General features: G+C 56.6%; 1 protein-coding gene across 2 annotated transcripts; it reads right to left on the bottom strand.

Annotated features, from left to right (window-relative positions):
* Positions 1-10721: 10721 nt before the first annotated feature.
* Positions 10722-20879, bottom strand: CYGB (cytoglobin). Of its 2 annotated transcripts, none has more exons than XM_077854360.1 (4): positions 20642-20879; positions 15014-15245; positions 14548-14721; positions 10722-12062 (listed from the first exon to the last, which is right to left on the bottom strand). In XM_077854360.1, exons 1-3 carry the CDS (start codon positions 20782-20784, stop codon positions 14554-14556), a joined length of 543 nt encoding a protein of 180 aa, XP_077710486.1. In that variant the 5' UTR covers positions 20785-20879; the 3' UTR covers positions 10722-12062; positions 14548-14553. The 2 variants fall into 2 exon arrangements, with proteins under 2 accessions (XP_077710486.1, XP_077710485.1); XM_077854359.1 differs by having other exon boundaries at positions 14558-14721; positions 20642-20871.
* Between the last annotated feature and the right edge of the window lie 482 nt (positions 20880-21361).

Here is a 21361-nt window from a genome sequence, read left to right on the forward strand (position 1 = left end):
AAGGCATCAACGAGACCGGCCCAATTCCCTCCAGGGTGGGTGTGGGCTGGGTGGGTGCCAGGTGTGGTGTGCCAGCTAACCCCCTGCTGACACTGGGCCTCTCCGTCCTTCTGCCCTCCCGGCCCCTTGGGCGGGTCTGGCTACCCAGGTGGACCCTTCTTCCTCCTCAGCAGCAAGAGGACATGGCCTAGCCTCCTTCTTCGGCCTAGACAAGACTGTGGCTGGGGAGCTGAGAGGAACTCCAAGGTCTGCAGGCCCCTTTCTCAGCCCTCGACGCTCTTATCTCCCCAGTCCACCTTTTGCCTGGCCTGCCTGGAGGAGCAGAGTTTGATGAGAGACTGTGTTAGTAGGAGGGGGAGGGGGTTTGGACCTGTGGAACCAGAATCAGGCAGTCCTATTGGCCTCAGGGGACAGCCAAGACCCTGGCCCTTCACAGAGCTCCTGAGTGGGATGGGGGTGGGAAGGCTAAAAAGTGGAAAGAGGAGGAGGGGCTCCTGACTGCTGGGGACTACCCAGGGGAAGGCATTCCTCCTCTTCCCCATCCCCCAGGCCTTGGGAGTGGGGAGTGAGCCAAAGATGGAGGGTTGCTCCCCAGTAGCAAATGCAAGGACCATTTATCATGCACCCACCACATCCCTGGGGGGTTGTGAGCACTGATAGGAACAAGACCAGGGCCTGTGCTCCAAGAGCTGGTGCTCAGTAGGGAGATGGAAGGACACAGGTACTATGACAGGAAGGACGAGGGCAGCCTGATTGTGGGGCCCCAATGTGTTATCTCAACTCTTGTGATAACTCCAGGAGTGGTACCACTATGATCATCTCCATTTTAGGGATGAGAAGACTGAGGCAGAGGGAGATTAAGTGGAGCAGCTGGGGCTTGAGCCAAGTCACGATCTGACTTTAGATTCTAGCAAAGGCTCCTGAGCCATGTGGGCTGTCCTGGAACGCGAAGGCTAACTGTAGGAGCCCCCAGGAGGAGAGGGATTCGTGGTGATGACTGATGTCAGGGATTTGTCTCATGGAAACACAGCAGGCTGCCCAGTGATGTAGGTGCAGGGGTGCTGATCATGGCCTTGGCTGCAACCACAGACACCTGCGCAGGGGGAGGGCGGGAGGGCATCAAATAGACCAGGGGTATAGTTTGCAGTAATGTTGCACAGCTGTTAAAAGCAGTTAGGCAACATTGTGTGCTGCTATGGAATATATCCAGGATACATTAAGTGAAAAAGAGCAAAGTGCATGTTGAGTATAACTCCATTCACCTACTTTTTTTTTTTTTAAGATATTTATTTATTCATGAGAGACACAGAGAGAAGGCAGAGACATAGGCAGAAGGAGAAGCAGCCTCCCCACTGGGACTGGATTCCAGGACCCGAGGATTACAACCCAAGCCAAAGGCAGATGCTCAAGCACCAAGCCACCCAGGTGCCCCTAAACTTTTTCTAAAAGTAGTGTAAATGGGGGTGACCGGGTGGCTCAGTCAGTTAGGTGTCTGCCTTAGGCTCAGGTCATGATCTCAGGGTCCTGGGATCGAGTCCTGCATCAAGCTCCCTGCTCCATGGAGAGCCTGCTTCTCCCTCTGCCCCTCACCCCTTTGTACTCTCTCTCTGGCAGGAAGAACAAGAACAAAGACCCAGGGGTGAGGAATCCCTGGTGACGGGAGGGAAACTTCAGGCCCCTGGTGTGGCCGCATGCATCCCAGGACATGCTGGGAGGATGCTGGGCAGCAAGTGTGGGAAGGCAAGGAGGTGTGTGCTGGACGCTCTGATAGGTCAGGAGAGGTGTTTTTATTGTGCTGCAAGCAGTGGGAAGTCTTTAAACTGGGAAACTGCACCTAGTATTTTACTGTTTGAAAAGTGCTTTCATAGACATGGTTACATTTTTAATCTTGACAGCAATCCTGCCGGGTGGGCAAGACAAGCTGTATAGATGAGGAAACAGGCTTTGTGGAATAAAGACCACACACTCAGAGTTTTAAAATGAGAACCCTTGGTCCTCCTTAAGCAGTGCTTTGCAGGAAGGCTGGGGAAGGGAGCGACCACAGCTGGGTCCCCGACACATGAGAACGATAGGCTTTCTTTCGTGTCTGGGCCATCCTGAGACCCCCTCATGACATTCGGGTCAAGAAGGTGAGACACTGCGACCCTCAGAAGAAAAGGGCAAGGAGATCCCGAAGTCATAAGCTAGCAAACTCAAGAAGGTTCTGATAATATACCTTTGAAGGATGTCCCCATGTTTGTCCAGGGGAGTAAAACATGAGGGGTCTCTTTGTCTGCTGAGATTAAAAGAAATTTAGAACACACCATGAAGCTCTACTGAATGAAGAGATACTGGCTTTCTCATCAAGGTTCAGAGAGGTTTAGGGCTGTGCCCAAGGCCACACAGCTGGTGGAGAATAGAGCTGGGTACTGTACCCAGGGCCCACGTTCTTTCCAGTTGTCATGGACCATACCCGGATTTCAGGAGGATCATGCTGGCTGGGCATAGGACAGACAGGTTTGGCAAAGGGAGCAAGGCTAGTGAAGAGGCTACTGCAAGGGACCAGGCCAAAGGTATAAGGAAAGAGACAGGGGCCCCCCAGTGGAGAAGAGGGATCAGAAAGGCATCCCCTCTGTCCAGAATTTGGCTGACCCAGGACCTCAGATGTCCTCTCCATTTATGTTCTGGGTTTACCTCCCCACCCCCCGGGCTCTAGGGGGGCAAAGAAAGAGTCAGCTTGGGCCGGATGAAGTTGAGGGATTTTGCAAAGAGAGCCAGGATCTCCGTGGGCCGCTAGTATCGGTGGTGCCGAGTCGCCACCTACTGGTGATAAGGGGTGCTGCACCAAGGAGCCCCGCCTGGGCTGGGGAACCTGGGGAAGCCATGATTCGTCTTTGCTCCCTCTTCCTGCTTTCTCACCAGAAAACCTGGCAGCCCCACCTAAATATGACAAGCATTAAGGCCACAGGCTCATGCTTATGAGGGTTTCTCATTAGTAAGGTGCAAAGCCTATGTAACTTCTCTGCCATCCTGCCCTCCTCTTAAGAGGTCATGCCCAGTTACCCTCTATTTGGGGGCTTGTGAGCTGCAAGACCGCAGGTACCCTAGAAGCACCCAGTGTCCAGAGGCTGATGTGGTCAGACTCTTGGGGCCCAGAGATGCTTTTCAGCACCCTCTCTTCCTGATGCTGTCTCCTCCCCCTTGGTGACCTTGAAATCTCAGCCTCCCTCCCAGCAGCCTGCTCCTCACATGCGCTGTTCTCAACCCTTTATCAGCCCTCCCCTGGGGCATCAGCCGACCTTGGTCATTCTGACTGGCTTTGGGGATGGCCTTTAAATGGTATTCTAGAGCCCATATCCCCACTGGGCTCATCCTGCAGATGCCAGATCACTGGTGCATCTTCCCTTCCTCACCCTGGAGGCTGCAGTCACCCTGGAAGGGCAGTGGGGTGGGGGCGGGAGACACGGGCTGTGGTGGCAAATACTCTAGTATATCCAGTTCACCACTAACTAGCTGTTTGATGAGTTACATTAGGCCATTTAGCTAACCTTGAGGTGCTGGGGCCTCCCTAGGAAGACACCCCACGCTAGGAGCACTACCCAGAAGCCATCAACAAAATGGTCGACAGATCAGATGACATAAGAGTTGTAGACTTTTGTGCCATAACAGATGCCCTCGAAAAGTTAGAAGCCAAGCAAATGGAAGAAAGTGCATCTGTTGGATGTAACTAAGGATCAATATCCAGAAACTAAAAAAGAGGTTCTACAAGTCAATTTTTATTTTTTTTATTTTTTAAAGATTTTATTTACTTATTCATAGAGACACAGAGAGGCAGAGACACAGGCAGAGGGAGAAGCAGGCTCCATGCAGAGAGCCTGACGTGGGACTCGATCCAGGGTCTCCAGGATCACGCCCTGGGCTGCAGGCGGTGCTAAAACGCCCTACCACCAGGGCTGCCCTACAAGTCAATTTTTAAATGACAAAATAAGAAGGGTGTCTGGCTGGCTCAGTCAGGGTAGCATGTGACTCTTAATCTTGGGAGTGACTTGGAACCCCACATTGGGTGTAGAGATTACTTAAAATCTTCGGCTCAGGTCATAAGCCCAGGAATCAGCTAGAAAGGACTCCCAGTGGCCAAACTAAAATAATCTGAGCATCAAAAAAGATAAGAAAAGAAAAAAAAGATCGTATGGGTGCCTGGGTGGATCAGTCGGTTGGGCCTCTGACTCTTGATTTTTGCTCAAGTCATGATCTTGGGGTTGTGGGACTGAGCCCCACATTGGGACTCTACACTCAGCTGGGAGTCTGCTTGAGGTTCTCTCCCTCTCCGTCTGCCCCTTCCTCTGCTCACATTCTGTCTCTCAAATAAATATATCTTTAAGGGACGCCTGGGTGGCTCAGCGGTTGAGCGTCTGCCTTTGGTCCAGGGCGTGATCCTGGAGTCCCAGGATGGAGTCCCACATCAGGCTCCCTGCATGGTGCCTGCTTCTGCCTCTGCCTGTGTCTCTGCCTCTCTCTCTATCTCTCATGAATAAATAAATAAAATCTTTAAATATATATATACATATATCTTTTAAAAAAGGAAAATGATCATAGATGATTGAGATACACAGGAATTGTGAAAAGTTGTGTGTTCCTGAGAAACTCAAACAGGAGAAACCAGAGAAACTCTTGGGACCCCCCCAGAGGGCCATTTTAAACCAATATCTTGGGGTGCCTGGGTGGCTCAGTCAGTTGAGCGTCTGCCTTTGGCTCAGGTCATTACCCTGGGGTCCTGGGATCGAGGCCTGCATCAGGCTCCCTGCTCAGCGGGGACTCTGTTTCTCCCTCTGACTTTCCCTCCACTTGTGCCCTCTTTCTCTCTCTCAAATAAATAAATCAAATCTTTTTTTTTTTAAAATAAACCAGTATCTTACTTCGAAAATTGGTGCGGGGGCCTGACCGTCTCCGTTGGTAGAATGTGTGACTCTTGATCTTGGGGTTGTGAGTTTGAGTACCATATTAGGTGTAGAGATTTTAAAAATAATAATAAAGGTAAATAGAGGGGAAATCTTAAGCATCTATCCTGTCTTTTCAGTAGGAACTGTGTTTCAAAGTAACCAAATAACCCTACTTTGGGGGAAGAAAAGTTGTGCTTTCCAAAAGAATGCCAGCTGTATTTGTTAGTTAGGGCTGCCCTAGCAAGTTAGCCCAAACTTAGCTGCTTAAAACAACATACACTATTATCTCACAGTTTCTGTGGGTCAGGAATCGTATGGGATGGCTTAGCTAGGTTCTTTGGCTCAGGGTCTCTTGTGAGGCTATAATCGAAGTGTTAGCTGGGCCTGTGGGCCTCTCAAGCCTGGCTAAGGGATAATCCACTTCCAAGCTCAGTGGCAGGTTCACTCCCCAATGGCTGTTGTCCAGAGGCAGGGCCAGCTTCATGGGCATGTGACCTGGATAGTAACCCAGGGCCCTGAGCTCGGAAAGGCTTTTTTGACCTTTTTTTTTTTTTTTAACCTCCAAGTAATCTCTACACCCAGCATGGGACTTGAACTCACAAACCTGAGACCAATAGTCACATGCTGTACCGACTAAGCCAGCCAGGCACCCCAGAAGGGCTATGGTATCAGATTTCGTGCTCTGCTGTTTGTCTAATACTTCTACCTTTGAACTTGTGTTTTGTAAGTGAACCAATGGGACAACGGAGTGTGTATGTGAGCAAAGGAGATGTGCCATGTATGTGTCCACCATCGTTCCTTATGGTGCCATTTGCATAAATTGCTCAAGATGCCCCATGAACACCAGGTATTGCCCAAATGCTTTCTGTAAACGCGTGAATTCATTTCACCCTGCCAACGGTCCATTGTACAGATGAGTATCTGAGACACAGTAAATTTAAGTCATCTGCTCAAGGCCTTGCCGCTGGCCAATGGGGCGTGTGTTCCTGGGTAGCCTGTACTCTATAGAGCCCCTGGAGAGAGACTGTCACTTCTTTTTCTTCCCTTCTTTCTTTCTTTCCTTCTTTCAGTAAGCTGTGTGCCCAACACGGGGCTTGTGCTCATGACCCTGAGATCAAGACCTGAGCTGAAATCAAGAATCAGACTCCTAACTGACTGAGCCACCTAGGCACCCCTGTCATATTTAACGTTAAATTTACAGTATTTCTGGAATCATTTACAGTGAGAATATATAAATGTAAACTTAGATAATTGAAAAAGAAAAAAAAAACATAAAGAGGAGGAAAGGAAAAAGAAATCTTTGGTCTGTATTTTTCTTCCTCCTGGATCCTGGTCCTTGACCTCCCAGTGCCCTACCCTGTGGCCTGGAGTCCTGACCTTTGCTGCACTTGTGGGGATGCTGGTCACCCCTAGGCTTTTAGTTCCCTGGGGCTCCTGGAAGTGTCTCCCGGGGAGACTCTGGCTCAGCGGGAAAAGGAACAGCTCAAGGGCCTGTGGGCCTCAGCTGTCACCTGGCCCTTCATCTTAGCCTGCCATAACTGGGACTCAGTCCTGGGTCACACAGTGAGGCAGGGCAAATCTGGACCAGCACGGGTTTCCTGACACCAGTCTGAAATGGTGCTGCCCACCCTCTGTCCTAAGAAACACAAAAACTGTTTTTTTTTTTTAAAGATTTTATTTATTTATTTATTTATTTATTTATTTATTTTTAAAGATTTTATTTATTCATGAGAGACAGAGAGAGAGGCAGAGACACAGGCAAAGGGAGAAGCAGGCTCCATGCAAGGAGGCTGATGTGGGACTCATCCTGGATCCCAGAGTCACGCCCTGAGCTGAAGGCAGACGCTCAACCGCTGAGCCACCCAGGCGTCCCATTTTTTTTTTTTTAAGATTTTATTCTTTTCTTTGCTTTTTTTTTTTTTTTTTTTTTTTTTAAGATTTTGCTTATTTATTTGAAGGAAAATGAAAACCAGAGCACAATCAAGAGGCAGGAGAGGGAGAAGTAGGCTCCCCATCAATCAAGGAGCCTGATTCTAGGATCCTGGGATCATGACCCGAGTGAAGGCAGATGCTTACCCTACTAAGCCACCCAGGTGCTCCCAAAAGCTGTTCGGAGGAGCTTTGCTCTCTCAGGCTCCCAAAGTCTTTCCCATGACTCAAGGGGATCTAGAAGTGAATGCAGAGTCTGGAGCTAGAAACACCTGAGCGCCCTCCATAGGCCCAGATCTCAGTTCAAGATAGAGAAACTGAGAACACAAGGTCTGTGGACACTTACTCTTTCTCTCTGAAGCTCTGAGGGGCCTTCCCATCTCTCTCCACAGTCTCAGACCCCAGGTCCCTTCTTGACTTTATTAGCCTCCCCCATTATTTGCTGCTCCTTTTATAGGGGCTTCTAGACCCTGGAAGGCTATCTAGGACCTGGAGGCCAGTGGGAGGTCTGAGCTGGAGCCAACAAGATTGGAGAAAGCCTTGCCTGGCTACTGAGTGGAGACAGACCATGGAGACAGTAGGGTGGTGAGGAGGCCAGGCCAAGGGTGGTGGCTTTTTTTTTTTTTTCTGCTCTGTGTGCTTTGCTCTGCATTTCTCTGGGGGATAGGGGTATTGGCTTAGACTTTTGGATCAGCTTGGGGTTCCTGCTTTGCCCTGTGACTGTGGGCATGTTGTTAACTGAACCCAGCTCTTGGGTCATAGAATGGGGTCATAAAATGGGGTCATGAGGAGCAGCTCTGAGGGTGTTGGAGGAGAACAGAGAGACCCATGTAGAGGAGCTCCCTCCTGCCTCCGAAGACTCTGTCCTCACTGGTGTGAAATTACCCACTGTTCACACACTTGTTCCCAAGTTCTTCCTCCCCACGAAGGATGGACAATTCCCAGAGCAGGGCCCGGCCAGGCCAGTACGGCCCAGCCCAGCGAGTATCTGGCATATAGGAGGGGGAGCAGGTTCTAACCACCCGGTCACGCTGGGTCCCTGCTTATCCCATTACTCCTTCCTCCCCTAATGGGTGTAGTGGGCTAAGTGGAAGCCTCCAAATTCACGTCCACCAGGAACCTGCCTCCTCAGAGAAAGGGTCTTTGCGGAGGTAATTGAGTTAAAGGTCTCGAGATAAGATCATCTTGGGTTTAGGCTGACACAGAGAAGACCATGCAGCCACGAGGCTGAGGCTGGGGTGAGGCAGCCACAAGCCGAGGGACACCTACCTGGAGCCACCAGAAATGAGTGACTTTGTCCATGTTGTCAAAGTGGAGCCAACCATCGGGCACCTGGGATGCTTTGTATATAGTCTGTTTGGGTTTTTTTTTAAAGATTTTATTTATTTATTCATGAGAGACACAGAGAGAGGTAGAGACACAGGCAGAGGGAGAAGCAGGCTTTCCGTGGGGAGCCCGAGGTGGGACCCCAGGATCACTTCCTGAGCGGAAGGCAGACCCTCATCCACTGAGCCACCCAGGTGTCCCTATAGCCCCTTTTTTAACAGAGCATTTATTCACTTTTTCCAGTTGGTCCAGTATATGGGAGGATATCTTTGTGAATAGGCACGAGGGCTCACATTTTTCCTTTTTGCCTGGGATGCGTCCTTTAAAGCGAGGGTGGCAGGTGTGCCCCTGGGGCAAGGGGAAGAAGGTCGCCGGCGCTGGTGCGCGGCCTCCGGTGAAGGTCCCGCCCATCGGCCAGCAGGGGGCGCTGTGGGGCTGCGTGGCCAGGGCCGCTGGGCCGGGAAGGAGCCGCAGCCTGGGCACCCCCATTCCCTACACCCCATCCCTCGCAGCCCGGGCAAGCCAGGCGGAACTGGCCCAGTTGCTTAGCTCTCCAGTGACAAGGCTGTCGCTGAGTGTAAAGCACAAAAGCCTAGGCCTTGGGCCTCTACCCTGGGGACAGAGAGCCCCCTGGGGGCACCTGGGCCCTGCCGAGCTGCCCTCCACGCCCCACCCCTACCCAGCACCATCTCTAGCCCAGGTGTGTGTGTGTGTGGGGGGGGGGGAGTCGCTATTTGCCCGTGTCCCCTGTCTAGGAGGTGGGGATCAGCGATAAACTTTCTCAAGGGCCACATTCCAGAATGATTCCAGTTTTGTCTGGTTCAGAAGCCCCTTTGCCACATAAGCCAACTGAAGTGAGGGGGGTGTCTTTCTTCCCAGGGGCTCTCCCCCACACGCCCACAGAGGCCCCCTTGCCTCCACAGCTCCCCCAGCCCTTCCGCTCTGGCTCAGCTTGAACTTACCAGTGGCCAGCAGGCCCAGCACGGGCAGGCCCCCAAGGGCCTGCGTCCACCTCCCTGTCCTTTGCCCCACTTCCTGTGATTTCCCTCCTTCATTCACCGCCTTCCTCTTTCCATCTCTGTCCCTCCTCTCTCAAGACTGGCCTTGGCCAGCCCACCCTGTCTCCTCCTTCCATTTGCTGCTTCCCATGGCCTGCTAGTCAAGTCACCCCATCCCAAGCACGCCCACGTCCCAGTACTGTGGCTGGCTTACATCCTCCTTCTCCCGTACCTGCCTTCTTCACTCCTATTTTATTTATTTCACTCTTATTTTATTTTAAGATTTTATTTATTTATTCATGAGAGACACAGAGAGAGAGAGAGAGAGAGAGAGAGGCAGAGACACAGGCAGAGGGAGAAGCAGGCTCCATGCAGGGAGCCGATGTGGGACTCGATCCTGGGGCTCTAGGATCAGGCCCTGGGCAGAAGGCAGGCTCTCAACTGCTGAGCCAACCGGGCTGCCCTTTCACTCCTGTTTTAAATTAGAGGTGACCATGCAGCTCAGAAGGGCTGAGTGACTTGCCCGAAGTCGCACAGCATCAGGAGGCAGTCTGGCTCCAGAGCCCAGCACTCTATTCTGCAGCGCCGCTTCCCTGAAGAGCCTTGCCTGATGCCGTCCTCTCCACTCTGCACTTATGCCTTGTTTGCACAGCTCACTCTTGGCCTCATGTCCTGGTCTTTCTATGAGTGGTATTCATTTATTCTTTGGATTTCTACTGAGCACCTCTGCTGTGCCAGGCCCGGGAGATGAAGCCGTAGCCTGCACTCGAGGAGTTCGTGGTCTGGGAGACAAGACTTTCCCTGTACAGTCAGCTGAATCTTTCCAGGCAGCCAGGAGCCCTCCCAAGGGGCGGAGGCTGCTTCCTGCTTCTCCTGCAGCCCACCCAGGGGTGGTGACCTCCTGGTCCCTCAGCAGGGAGCTGATGCTTTGGCTGTGGCCTCCCTCGTGAGTGGGGGCTGGGCGGGCTGGCCTGCGGCTGTGGGATGCAGGATACAGGACTTGGGAAGGAGGTCTGAGAGCTGAGAACTTGGGGAAGGTGCTAGAAATTTCAGGCGGTATGAGCACCCTTCCTTTCTCAAGCGCCCTTGGCACTTCCAGGAACGTTGCTCTCCCGGTGCGGAAGGCCCAGTGCTCCGGTCTGGCAGGTGGGGGCCGATCCTTGGCTCTCTCCCTGGAGCATCAGACCAGCAGAGCCCTTCTTCCTGAACATCTCCCCCTGAATACTCCCTCACTCATCTTATCCTCCCCCACAGAGGAGATTTCCAGAACAAAAGATGAAAAGTCCCACGACTTTTCAAAAACAAGCACAAACACCCTTCCTGGCCCTCCAAAGCCCAATCTCCAGCCCTGTGCTTCTGATTAAAACGGGTCGGGGTATCTGCTCCGGTTGTAAACCCCGACTCAGAGGAGCCTCAGTCAGCCACGGCTAAGGCACAGGTGAGGGGTCCCTGGGGTGGCTCTCCAGAAAAGCCCTGAGCCCCGAGCGAAGGAAGGGAGGCAGAGGCGAGAGGCAGCTGGCAGGAAAAGACAGAACGAGTGGCACAGACATGGGAAGAGCGAGTCTGTTTAATGACACGGCTGGGTCTGGTTACAAACATCAGAAACTACAAAAGGACAGGCAGTTACACGCATGGCTGCACGAGGATGGGACAGGAGGGGACACAGGCACAGCAGCCACAGTAGCTAGGCATCCTTGAGGATGGCACACGTGACCAAGGGGCACACATGGGGGGGGGTCCCCAGCAACTCTGACCCAGATGGGTGGACAGGACCATCTGCCAGCCAGCAGCGGGGGGAGCGGGGAGGGAAGGCCCTCAGCCCTCGGCCCACAAGCGCCAGGACGGGATGGAGGCATCTGGCCTGTCATCACTGACAGCAGCGTGGGGCCCCACTCCCGCTGGGCTCCTAGCAGCAAAGGCAGATGGGGCTGGCATTCGAGGTTTCTAGACCATGGCCCCTCCCCCAGGGCTGTCATCCTGTCGCACACTGCCAGCCCCTCAGTCTGCCCTTGCCCATGCTGGAGAGTCAGGGGCCACATCCTTTTGGGGGCAGGGAGATAGAGGTGGGGAAAGCCAATTCCATTTTACTTAGAAGTGGAAAGCAGGAATGTGGGGAGTTGGTCAGAGAATGGGCTGGACTTTGCCGGCAAGCTGGGTCACCCCAACCCTGCTCACCCAGGCCCCTGGGTCACCCCAACCCTGCCCACAGGCATAGATCCTCTCTGTGCTAAAGTGGGACTCCCATCTCTGCCAGAACACTCCGTCCTCTGCTTAGAAGCATGAGCAGGACCCCTCCCTGCCCCACACGCAGGTGGGCAAAACCAAGGCTTTACATGTGCCTCTGGGCCCCCGCAGATACACAGTATAGATATGTATGTATATATATATTTATATATTTTATATATAGATCGTATATAGAATATATCTGTATATATGGTAGGTGAGTGTGCGTGATGCTCTAGATAGGTGATGGGACCTGCATGCTGGTCGGGCAGAGAGAAACGGGGCTGGTGTATTCCTGGACAGACTCGGACCTGCCCCGGACTCCTGCCAGCTGCCCAGCTAGGTCTCTGACAGAGAGTAGAAAAGCTAAGAATAGTGGGCCCAGCTCTTGGAGGAGGAGGCGTCCCCCGCCCCACAGGCCGCTGAGCTGGGGTCAGCCTCCAGGCAGCCAGCGCCACCGCCCGGCGGCTCCAGTGGGGACCGTGGCCACAGCAGAGGCTGCCTCTTTCTGGGAAGACGAGTCAGGGATTCTTCAGCTTCCTTGGCACCCAGAGATGGAGGGTCAAGGAGGGTCTTCAGAACTCGGCCTTCTGCTCAAGGTGCTGCCTGGGAGGGGGGAGGAGAGAGGGGGTCCTACGGCCCCGAAGAGGGCAGCGTGGCCGGTGGGCTGTGGATGAGAGAGGAGATGGAGGTAAGAGGTTATAAGAGGCACGGAGTGGGGCCAAGGAGCTTGGGGGTCAGGGGAGAGGGATCAGGGGAGGGCAAGGTAGGACACTCGCTGCCGGGAGACCCAGCACACTGCTGCTGAAAGCACCCCACCAGACCCAAGTTCTAGCTCCCTCTTTGCTAGGAACCTGCTGCGTGACCTCAGACCAATCAGGGGGCCCTCCTGAACCTCAGATCTTTCTCTCCAACATGTGGATAACATCTGCCTTGCCTCCTACCTCTCCGAGGATGGAGTAACATCAACTGTGTGAACCTACTTCACAAACTGCAAAGAACCTTTCCAACTCTTTTTCTATTAATCCTGAGACCCGTGTCCTCCCCGGTTGGCCTGCCTGGGTGCCCTTCTTGCTGCCCATAGGCATTCTCAGCCCTGCAGCCCCTTTGTGCTCACCACCATCCCACCCCCCCCCCCCCGCCAACATCCCGACTCCCCCACCCACAAAAAAATGCACACACACCCGTAAGCAGAGACAGTTCAATAAACAGTGGCGTCTGGCCCACCACTGCTTCCCTGATAAGAGAAGCTGGACGGAGGCCTTCTAGAACTCTGCTCTGTGACTCCCTCCCACTATCTGAACCCATTTGGACCCTGGCGATAGGTTGCGTGTGTAGGCCCCCGGCCCAGGGAGACACGCCTTCTGGGGGCCCAAACCCGTGCCTTCAGGAGATCAGAGCCGGGTTGCTGGGGGGTAGTGTGCAAAAGGATGAGGGGACAATCCTCAGGACTTCCTGGCTGGGGTGGGGAGAGACCCAAATTTGAGATGCTCAGGACCGATGGAGGCAGGGCTTCAGCCAATCCTCACTGCAGCCCATCCATTCCCTCCACGAGGAGCAGGACCGGGCAGACGGAGATTCTGGTGGTTTCTTAATGTTTGGGGTTTGGTGAGACGTCAGTCCCAAGGGTCCAGCTGGGGCAAGACATGGGAGGGGACAGGGCTTCGTGTTGGGAAACGCGGTCCATGTGTTTCTGATTCACGGGGACTTGGACTGGCCAGCTCTCTCTCCTTTTCCCTCTCCGGTCCCTCTAGGGCCTCTGTAAAAAAGCCCTTTTCTCTAGAAGCAGGAAGTCTTGTCTCCTGGCTGTAAACAAACTCATCTCTGGCAGCTGAGCCGGCCTCTCCGGCCTGGGTGGAGGCTGGGAGGGCAAGCCCCTTCCCCCACTGACCCTCCCTGGCCCTGCCGTCAGCTTCCGGCAGCCACCCCGGCTCTGCCAGCACCTCCTGCGGCAGGTAAAGATCTTCTATCTGCTTCCCGTCCACGTCCCCCTCCCCACCCGGGGATCTGGGGCAGGCCAGGGCCCAGCTGTGCACATCTGGCCTCACTGCCGAGCTGTAGCCAGAAGTTCCCGAGATTTCTACTCTCCTGGGGTGGTGCCGATGTGGGGGAAGGGAGCAGGAGCAAGCTGGGGCCCGTGTGGCCAGCAGCAGGAAGGTCAGGAGGCCCGGCCTCCCAAGTCCGCCCTCGGGGGACCTCCTCCAGAGCTGGGCCCCGAGGCCTGCGAGCAGGAGGTCCAGGAGGTCCGTGGGCCGCTCGGAGCCCGGGGAGCAGACGCGCCTTTTCCATGGGAAACTGCTGGGAATGTTTCTCGACAACGCGTGTCCTGAGCCGCTGGCTGACCCCTGCTTCCCATTCCCGCCTACGCTCCTCTTTCTCCTTCCTACTCCAGCCCTGCCTCCGCCCCTCCATTGAGCTCCCAGAGCTGCCTGCCCCTTGGGGGCCTGGGCAGGCCGGAGTGTTCCCAGCCACCATGTCTGGGGGCCAGCCCTCCCCTTGAGCTCCGAGTCCGCTGGAGTCCCTGAGGCTGGCCACCCTCCTCGAGCCCATCTCCGTGGCCCTCACCCCAGAACTGGGAACCTGGCCTCTAGGGTCAACCTGGAAGTAAACACCCCTGAAGGTGTGTGCGGGGTAGCGACACCCACGCAGGCCCCTTGTGCGCTTGGGCATGTGCACGTGTGTGCACACACCCTCGTGATTCTCCTGGCTCCGGCCCTGCTGAGGCAGAGGCAGGAGGGAGCACTGGTCAGCATTAGCTGACAAACAGCCCCATGTGATTGGTACCGGGGAGGAAGTGGTGGGGAATTAGCCTGGCCTGCCTCTGGGCCCGATGAGCTAGCCTTCCCGCCAGGAACCTCGTAGGGCCTCTCTGCCCTGGGCGGCCGTGGTCTTGGGCCGCTCTGAGTGCTCTTGTGTTCTAGGGAAGGGGATGGCTCTACCCCAGGAGAATCTGTTTGGGGCTCATGGCTCGGAGCAGCCTCTATCTAGTAGGGGCCCGGCCCTTTCCCATCATGCCTCTTCTTAAGCGTCAGACCCCAGACCTAGCCTCCCGAAGAGTTCCTGCCCCAGCAGTCAGCTCCTGTGCCCCAGGAGAGATGGGAGACCGGGGGGGGGGGGGGGGGGGGGGGGGAGGCTGTCCGGCCCACCCTCACCCCTCCTCACGTGGTGGTGTTGGGGACCTGCTGTACCCAGCCCACTTCTTTGTAGGCAGCGGTCACATGGCTGTAGATGAGGCTACGCAGCTTGGCCCAGGCTCTCTGCGTCTCAGGTGGGAAGTCATTGGCAAATTCCTCGGCGATCACCTCCAGAATCACCCCAGAGAGGATCTGGGGGCAAAGGGAGGAGGGAGAAGTAAACGCCTGGTTGCCCTGCCTCCTCACCCCCGAAGCCCCCAAGGCCCCCAGCACCCCTTCTAGACAGGGTTTGGCCAGGGGGATCATTCACAACAGGACAGCCTGGCAACTTTGAGACCCAGCCCCCACCTGATCCTGCAGCCCCCTCCCTGTCACAACCATGTGGAGGTTGAGGGGGGAGAGGCTGGGCTGCCCAGTGGTCCCCTCTGTTCCCCAGTGGTGCTCCCAGAGCAGGGTGGGCGGAGGATTGGCCACAGCCACCTACCTTGAAGTACACAGGCTCCACCTTGTGCTTGAGGGCGTGGGCTTTGCCCACAAGGGCGAGCACGGAGGACACCTTCTCCGGGTCGTGTAGGTTCTCCACGACAGTGTTGAGGGCCCCCATGACCCGGCAGGCGTGTTTCCGCAGCTGGGGGCTCCGCTCCATCTCCAGGGGCTCTGTCATGTGCTTGAACTGGCTGAAGTACTGCTTGGCCGATGGAAAGTTCACAAAGAACCTGGCGGGAGGGCGGGAGTGCTCAAGTCAGGACTGCCTGGGCCCCACTGTGAGGTGGCCAGGGTGACATGGGGAGCCGCCCCAAGGTGGCCAGGGTGATGTGGGGAGCCACCCCAAGGTGGCTGGGGTGATGGGGGAGTCCACCTCAAGAAGGCCAGGGTGACGGGGGGAGCCCACCCTGAGGTGGCTGGGGTAATGGGGGGAGCCCACACCGAGGTGGCCCGGTGATGGGAGGAGCCCACCCCAAGGAGGCCAGGGTGATGTGGAGAGCCCACCCTAAGGTGGCCAGGGTGATGGAGGGAGCCCACCCCGAGGTGGCTGGGGTGATGTGGGGAGCCCACCCCAAGGTGGCTGGGGTGACGGGGAGCCCACCTCAAGACGGCTGGGTGGTCGAGGTGACGGGGGACCCACCCGAGGTGGCTGGGGTGACCAGGGAGTCCACCCCAAGGTGCCAGGATAGTGGGGATGCGGGGTAGGAGGGGCAGGACCAGTAACTCTTTCACCACCGTGTGTAGCGGGCCCCCAGACACAGACCCTCCCTCTGGCCGAGCTGGTGACATGCCGCCCCGACCCGGGTCCCGGCCATATCTGTGGGCCAGACTTGCACAGACTGTCAGCCCTGTCTCCCAGGCTCCCGTCTTTCTTGCTGTGGCCTCCTTTCCCAGCCCCACCCACCCTCAAGGCCTGCTCCAGGCACAGCAGAGAGGGCCAGAGCTCTAGTTCTGGGCCCCGGGGCCAGCGTGACCTCGGATAAGTGATGGCACTTCTCTGAGTCTCCGTGTCCTCGTCCATGCAACGGGCATGGTTGTTCCTAGCTTGCCATGAGGATGAACTGGGAAACCGCGTGTGGAGTCCTCAGCACAGTGTGAACACCGGGTGCTCGGTCAATGCCAGTGGGTCGTGATCAAGGTAGAGCTCTCTTTGCAAAAAGTAAAGCCCGAGTGACTTGGCTCAGGTCACCCAGTCACGGAGGGAAGAAACACGGGACAGTTCTCCCGCCAGCTCCGTCTGTTCCCTCCTCCCTACCTGCTTCCCTCCTCCGCCTGCTGTGCTTATTGATTGGCTGATTTAATTACAGCTCCGGACTGGTCTTACCCTCCTGGTGTGAGTCCGTCATTACTTCACATCTGTACATCTCGCTTCTCCAAGAAGCCCGTGCACGTCCTGGGGCAGACCCCAGGTCTTTTTAGCGCTCTCCTTCCCTCTCCACTTTACCTGAAATTGCCTAATTCCCCCCAAATGTCACTTTCATTAGGTTACTTTCATGCTCACATTCAGTGGCACCCCAATATCTACTGGACAAAGTCAAAATCCTTAACCTGGGATCTCAGGCTTCCTACAAACTGTCCCAACTCAGCCACCTTCCTCCAGCCCACTCACTGCTGGTAAAACACTCCTCGGGCAGGCCAGCCTTCCTTCCCACTCTTTCTTGCGTTGGACTTGGCCCTCCTACCCCACGGTGCCCAGGCTGTCCCTTTAAGGCCATTAGGGGTTCCCCACCACCCTTTACCGCTTCTTCCCTTCCTGCCTGTTGGACTGGGTCCCACAACCCAAGGGCAGGGGTGGGTCTCACACCTGCTGTGACCCATCCCCTCAGCCCAGGGCCCTGGGTCCGCAAGATGACACCAATGCCCTTTGCGTTCTCTCTCCCTGGCAGAGCTGGGTGTCGCAGGAGGTGCAGGTACACACTCACACACACCCGATCAGAACTTCAGAAAATGTACGGATTGTCTTGGGCCTGTTTTGTTGGGTTCTCTCACACCTCTGGAGTATCCTCATTTGCGATCAGAGAAAACTGATAATTTGCCAAATCAGCCCTTTGGCCAGAGAGCTGGAACAGATGCAGAGAGAGCTTCTGGCCCAGTCCATCCCGTCAGGCGACAAAGCTGCTGCCGGCGGGGGAGTGGCGAGGACGCAGTCCATGTGGAGACCCAGGGTGACCTTGGGCAAACCACTTCACAACCTCCCGTCTGCAAAAGTGTGAGAGGAGTTCCTCCCACTCGATAGTTCACAGATACACTAGTGAGGACAAATGAGGCAATGAGTCTGAAAATACGTTGGATTTTTCTGGAGACGCATGATATGAAGGACAAATGTAAAGAACCCAATTTGGGCTTAAATGAGTATTACCTTAGACTTTGGGCACTTCACATTGCAATAAAAATAATGATCGCTGTTTGCCTGGTGCGTTCCAATGTGCAAAACATCTCCACCTGTTATTTCACTTAATTGCCACAACCGGGGATGCCTGGGTGGCTCAGCGGTTGAGCGTCTGCCTTTGTCTCGGGGCATGATCCCGGGATCCGGGATCGAGGATCGAGTGCCACATCGGGCTCCCTGCGTGGAGCCTGCTTCTCCCTCTGCCTGTGTCTCTGCTTCTCTCTCTGTGTCTTTCATGAATAAATAAATAAAATCTTAAAAAAAAAATAATTGCCACAACCAAGCAAGCATTGTTATATCCATTTTACTGATGAGGAGCTAACAAGGAAGACTTACTGAGCACTTACTAGATTGTGTCATTAATCCTGCACTAGCCTCCTGAGATTGGCACTGTTTTTATCTCCGCGTTCTGTTTTAGGAATCTATGCCCAGGGTTGCCCAGCAAAGTGGGTGGCAGGGCCAGGAAGACAGACAGACATCTCCTGCCTTGATGGCTTCCGAATCCTGCCTCGGAGAGACTGCTGTGCCAGGGAGATGGGGGCCTGGGGCCCAACGAGTCTCCTGCCTTGACACCCAGGGCCATTATGGCCCTGAGGAATGACAGTCCCAGGGAGCCCCTCTGCTGCACCAGGGGAGTCTGGGGGCCACGTGCTCTGCTCCCTCTTCCTGGCTTCTGTCCCCAGCCCCAGCACTCCCGACCCTCCAGGTCCGGGCCTGTGCTGTGCTGCGCTGCCTGCAGGGGAGAAGCCTCAGCAGCCAGCCTTGGGGAGTTTCTCAGCTCCCAGAGGCATCTGGGCTTCCAACAGAGCCTGAAATAGGCTTGTCTTGAGTGTGAGGGGGGAAGGTGGCAGAGTTACAACCGGGAGGGGAGTCTTCCTAGAGCATGGGTGTTCCCTCTCCACTGGAGTGCAGGTATGGGGTCTGGTTCCGACCCCAAGACAACTTTTCCACCACCACCAGCACTGCCACCCCCTTCCTGGGTGTGGACTCCTGGGCTGGGGTGGGGGGTAGGGTGTGGGGGTGCAGCTGGCCTTAGCCCAGCAGGGAGGGAGGACCTGAGAGTGATGGGCCAGAGGACTCAGTGTCTCAGGCTCTCACTGGCGCCTGTCCTTGTGGATGTGTGTGAAGTTGGGGAGGTGTGAGTGATAAAAGTTGGGGGGCACAGGATCTGGGGAGGGGCCTTTGGGACACCGGAGAGGTTTATCAATCTTCCCCTCTAGCCCCTTTAACCAACCTTCTCCCCCACCTGGCAGGTCGGGGGGCAGAGAGCAGGAGGAGACCCAGAGGGAGCAGGCTGGTGGGGCTCGGGTCTGGCAGGGAGGAGCTGGGCCAGCGCTGGGCTCCGACCAACACAGAGGTGGGTCTGGTGGAATGTGGCCCGGGCTGACCAGCCGGCTGGACCTCACTGCTGTCTCAGGCCTTCTGGATTAATTGTGGGCCTCTCACTGAGCACAGAGCACAGGGGTAGATGCCACCACCCCCACCCGCCCAAACTGAGCCTCCCTAAGAGTCAGGAATGGGGAACCGTGCAAGCAGGGGCATATATAGGGAAAGACCTTGTCAAGATGTCAGACTCTCCAGAAACAGCCCTGGCCATAGTGTTCAGGTCTTTCCTCTGCACCCCCCACTCCTGGGGGAGGTTGGGTGGTACCCCAGGGCTGGATCTTGGACACATCACCTCCTCACGCTCCCTGGCAAATGGCAGAGTGTCCAGACAAAATCTCCAAGGCCCTGTGGACTCCGCCTCCTTTCCTTTAGGTGACCCATGTGCTCACCCGGTGCATCCTGAGGCCTGGTGGGCTCTCGGGCGCGGACACACAGCACGCATGGCTGAGAGCCACCCCCCCCCCAGGGCTGTGTCTGGCGCATCTGTAACGCCACTACCTACCGTGTGCTTGTGTGGGTGCTCCCACATGCGGGTCTGTGTCTCAGAATGTCTGATGGCTTCGGCATCTGAAACCCCCTCGGAGCCTCCCCACCCCACCCCCATGTTTCTGGGTCTTGGGGCTGCCCAAATAGCAGCCTTCCTCAGGAATCCTCCTCAAACTCACGAGTGCTTCTTGCTCTTTTTCCTCCAAAATCTGTTTCCAAGTTGGAATCAGGGCATATCGCTACGGAGCCGGGTAGGTCCCAGGCTTGGGGGAGGCAGAAGGGAGAGAGAGTCAGGGAGACAGAAGCCAGAGCCAGGGCTTGGGACTGGGAGGCAGGCATGCATTTCAACTCTCCTTTCCACAAGCAAGAGGCTTCACCCCATCTCCAGATAAGCAGGCTGCCCTGCTCGGTGGTCTGAGATCCAGCTGCTGCCGCTGACAGGGGGTTGGGGGTGAGTGCAGGTCTGGGGCCCCAGGGACCCGCGTGTGTGGGAAGAGAGCATCAATCTGTGGCTCTAGTCAGTTACTAGCTCGCGGGGGTTGGAGACGTGGAGTACAGAGGAATGGTATGTGTCCACCAGGGTGCAGGTGTGTAAATAAGTGTCACTTTGGGGGCATGTGGTACCTGAGTAACCCCCGAGCCCAACACAAATGGCCTTTCCTCCTCAAGTGGTGGTTCCAGGGTGGAGCCCTGACTCCTGACGCTTCTTGCTTTCCCTCCACCATGCTCAGCAGGCATTGTACCCTAGGGACCGTCTGCTTCCCCACTCACCTGGGCCTCACCTGGGAACTCCCTGCTGGCCTACTCTCCCGGGGCAGGAAGGAGCCAGCTGGGAAAGGAGGACCCCAGTGACCTACTGCTTCTGACCTCTATTCTCTGGCCCTTTGCTCTGTCCTTCCCAGAGGCTTTGAACACAGAAAGGGGCCGAGCTGCACAGGGGTCCACTCCTCTTTGTCTCTCTGCTTGGCCGAGCCTCAGTCTTCCCGCCTCTGAAATGGGGCGCCCCCAACTGAAGGGTTGGTAAAACGTGTGTGGCGGCTGCGTTGGGTGGTTGGGGTCGCTGGCTGGGGAGGAAGGCACGCCTGAGGGAGCCAGGAGTTCTGAGGCCCCGGCCAGAGGAGGGGGACAGAGGTACCCTCCTTCTGCGTCTGGCTCTTAGTTCGTACCCGACCGCCCAGAGCCAGGACGGGCTCAGCCAGGGCTTCGCCCACCGCAAGGCGCCCCACGCTGCCCGCACCCCGGGCAGGCCCGGCCCCAATTTCAGCTGGAGAGGTGGCGCCGGAGCTCGGACCCGGCCGAACCCGCCCCTGCCCGGAGCCGCTGCCGTCCTCCCTCCCCCGGGCTGCCGGCCGGAGTGACACCTACCTCACCAGGATGGCCACCCCCACGTCCTCGCAGTTGGCATAGAGCCGGGCCCACGTAGCCTGCACCGCCTTCCTCTCCGCCTCGGACAGCTCCTCGCTCCGCTCCCTGCGCTCAATCTCCATCTCGCCCGGCACTTTCTCCATGAGCAGCTCCAAGCCCAGCCCGGCTTGGCTCGGCGGCGGCGGGGCGCGGGGCGCGGGGCGCGGGGCGCGGGGAGCCGGGGCCGGCTGCGTGCGCGGCGGGCGGGCTGGCGAGCGAGGGGTAGAGCGCGCCGGAGGGAGGGAGCGTGTCTGTCTGTGCGCGCCGGGTGTGTGTGTGTGTGTGTGTGTGTGTGTGTGTGTGTGTGCAGGGTATATGTGCGGGGGGCGGGGGACCGCGAGCGGGGGGCGGGGATGTGGTCTGCTGGAAAAATGTTAAAAAAAATAAAGCCGCTCCAAACCCCCGGGCCCGCGTCGGTGAGCCAGCTCCGGCAAGGTGCAGGCTGGGCGGGGTGGGGGCGACGCGGCCGGCGCCCGCGGGCCACCGCGGACCTTGACCGCCGGGCGGGGTGGGGCGTAGGTGTGGTGGGAGCGCGGGGGCCCCGGGGGAGGGGGCGGGCGCGCGGCGCGGGGCCGCGCGGGCCGTGCAGGAGTGCGCCCCGGCGGGCGGGCGGGCGGGCGCGGCTCGGGGGCGCGGGGTCGGGCTGCCGCGGCGGGCGGGGTCGGGCGCTGGGCGGGAGCG

This window comes from Canis aureus, chromosome 16, assembly GCF_053574225.1.
Source record: "Canis aureus isolate CA01 chromosome 16, VMU_Caureus_v.1.0, whole genome shotgun sequence".
Lineage (NCBI taxonomy): Eukaryota > Metazoa > Chordata > Mammalia > Carnivora > Canidae > Canis > Canis aureus.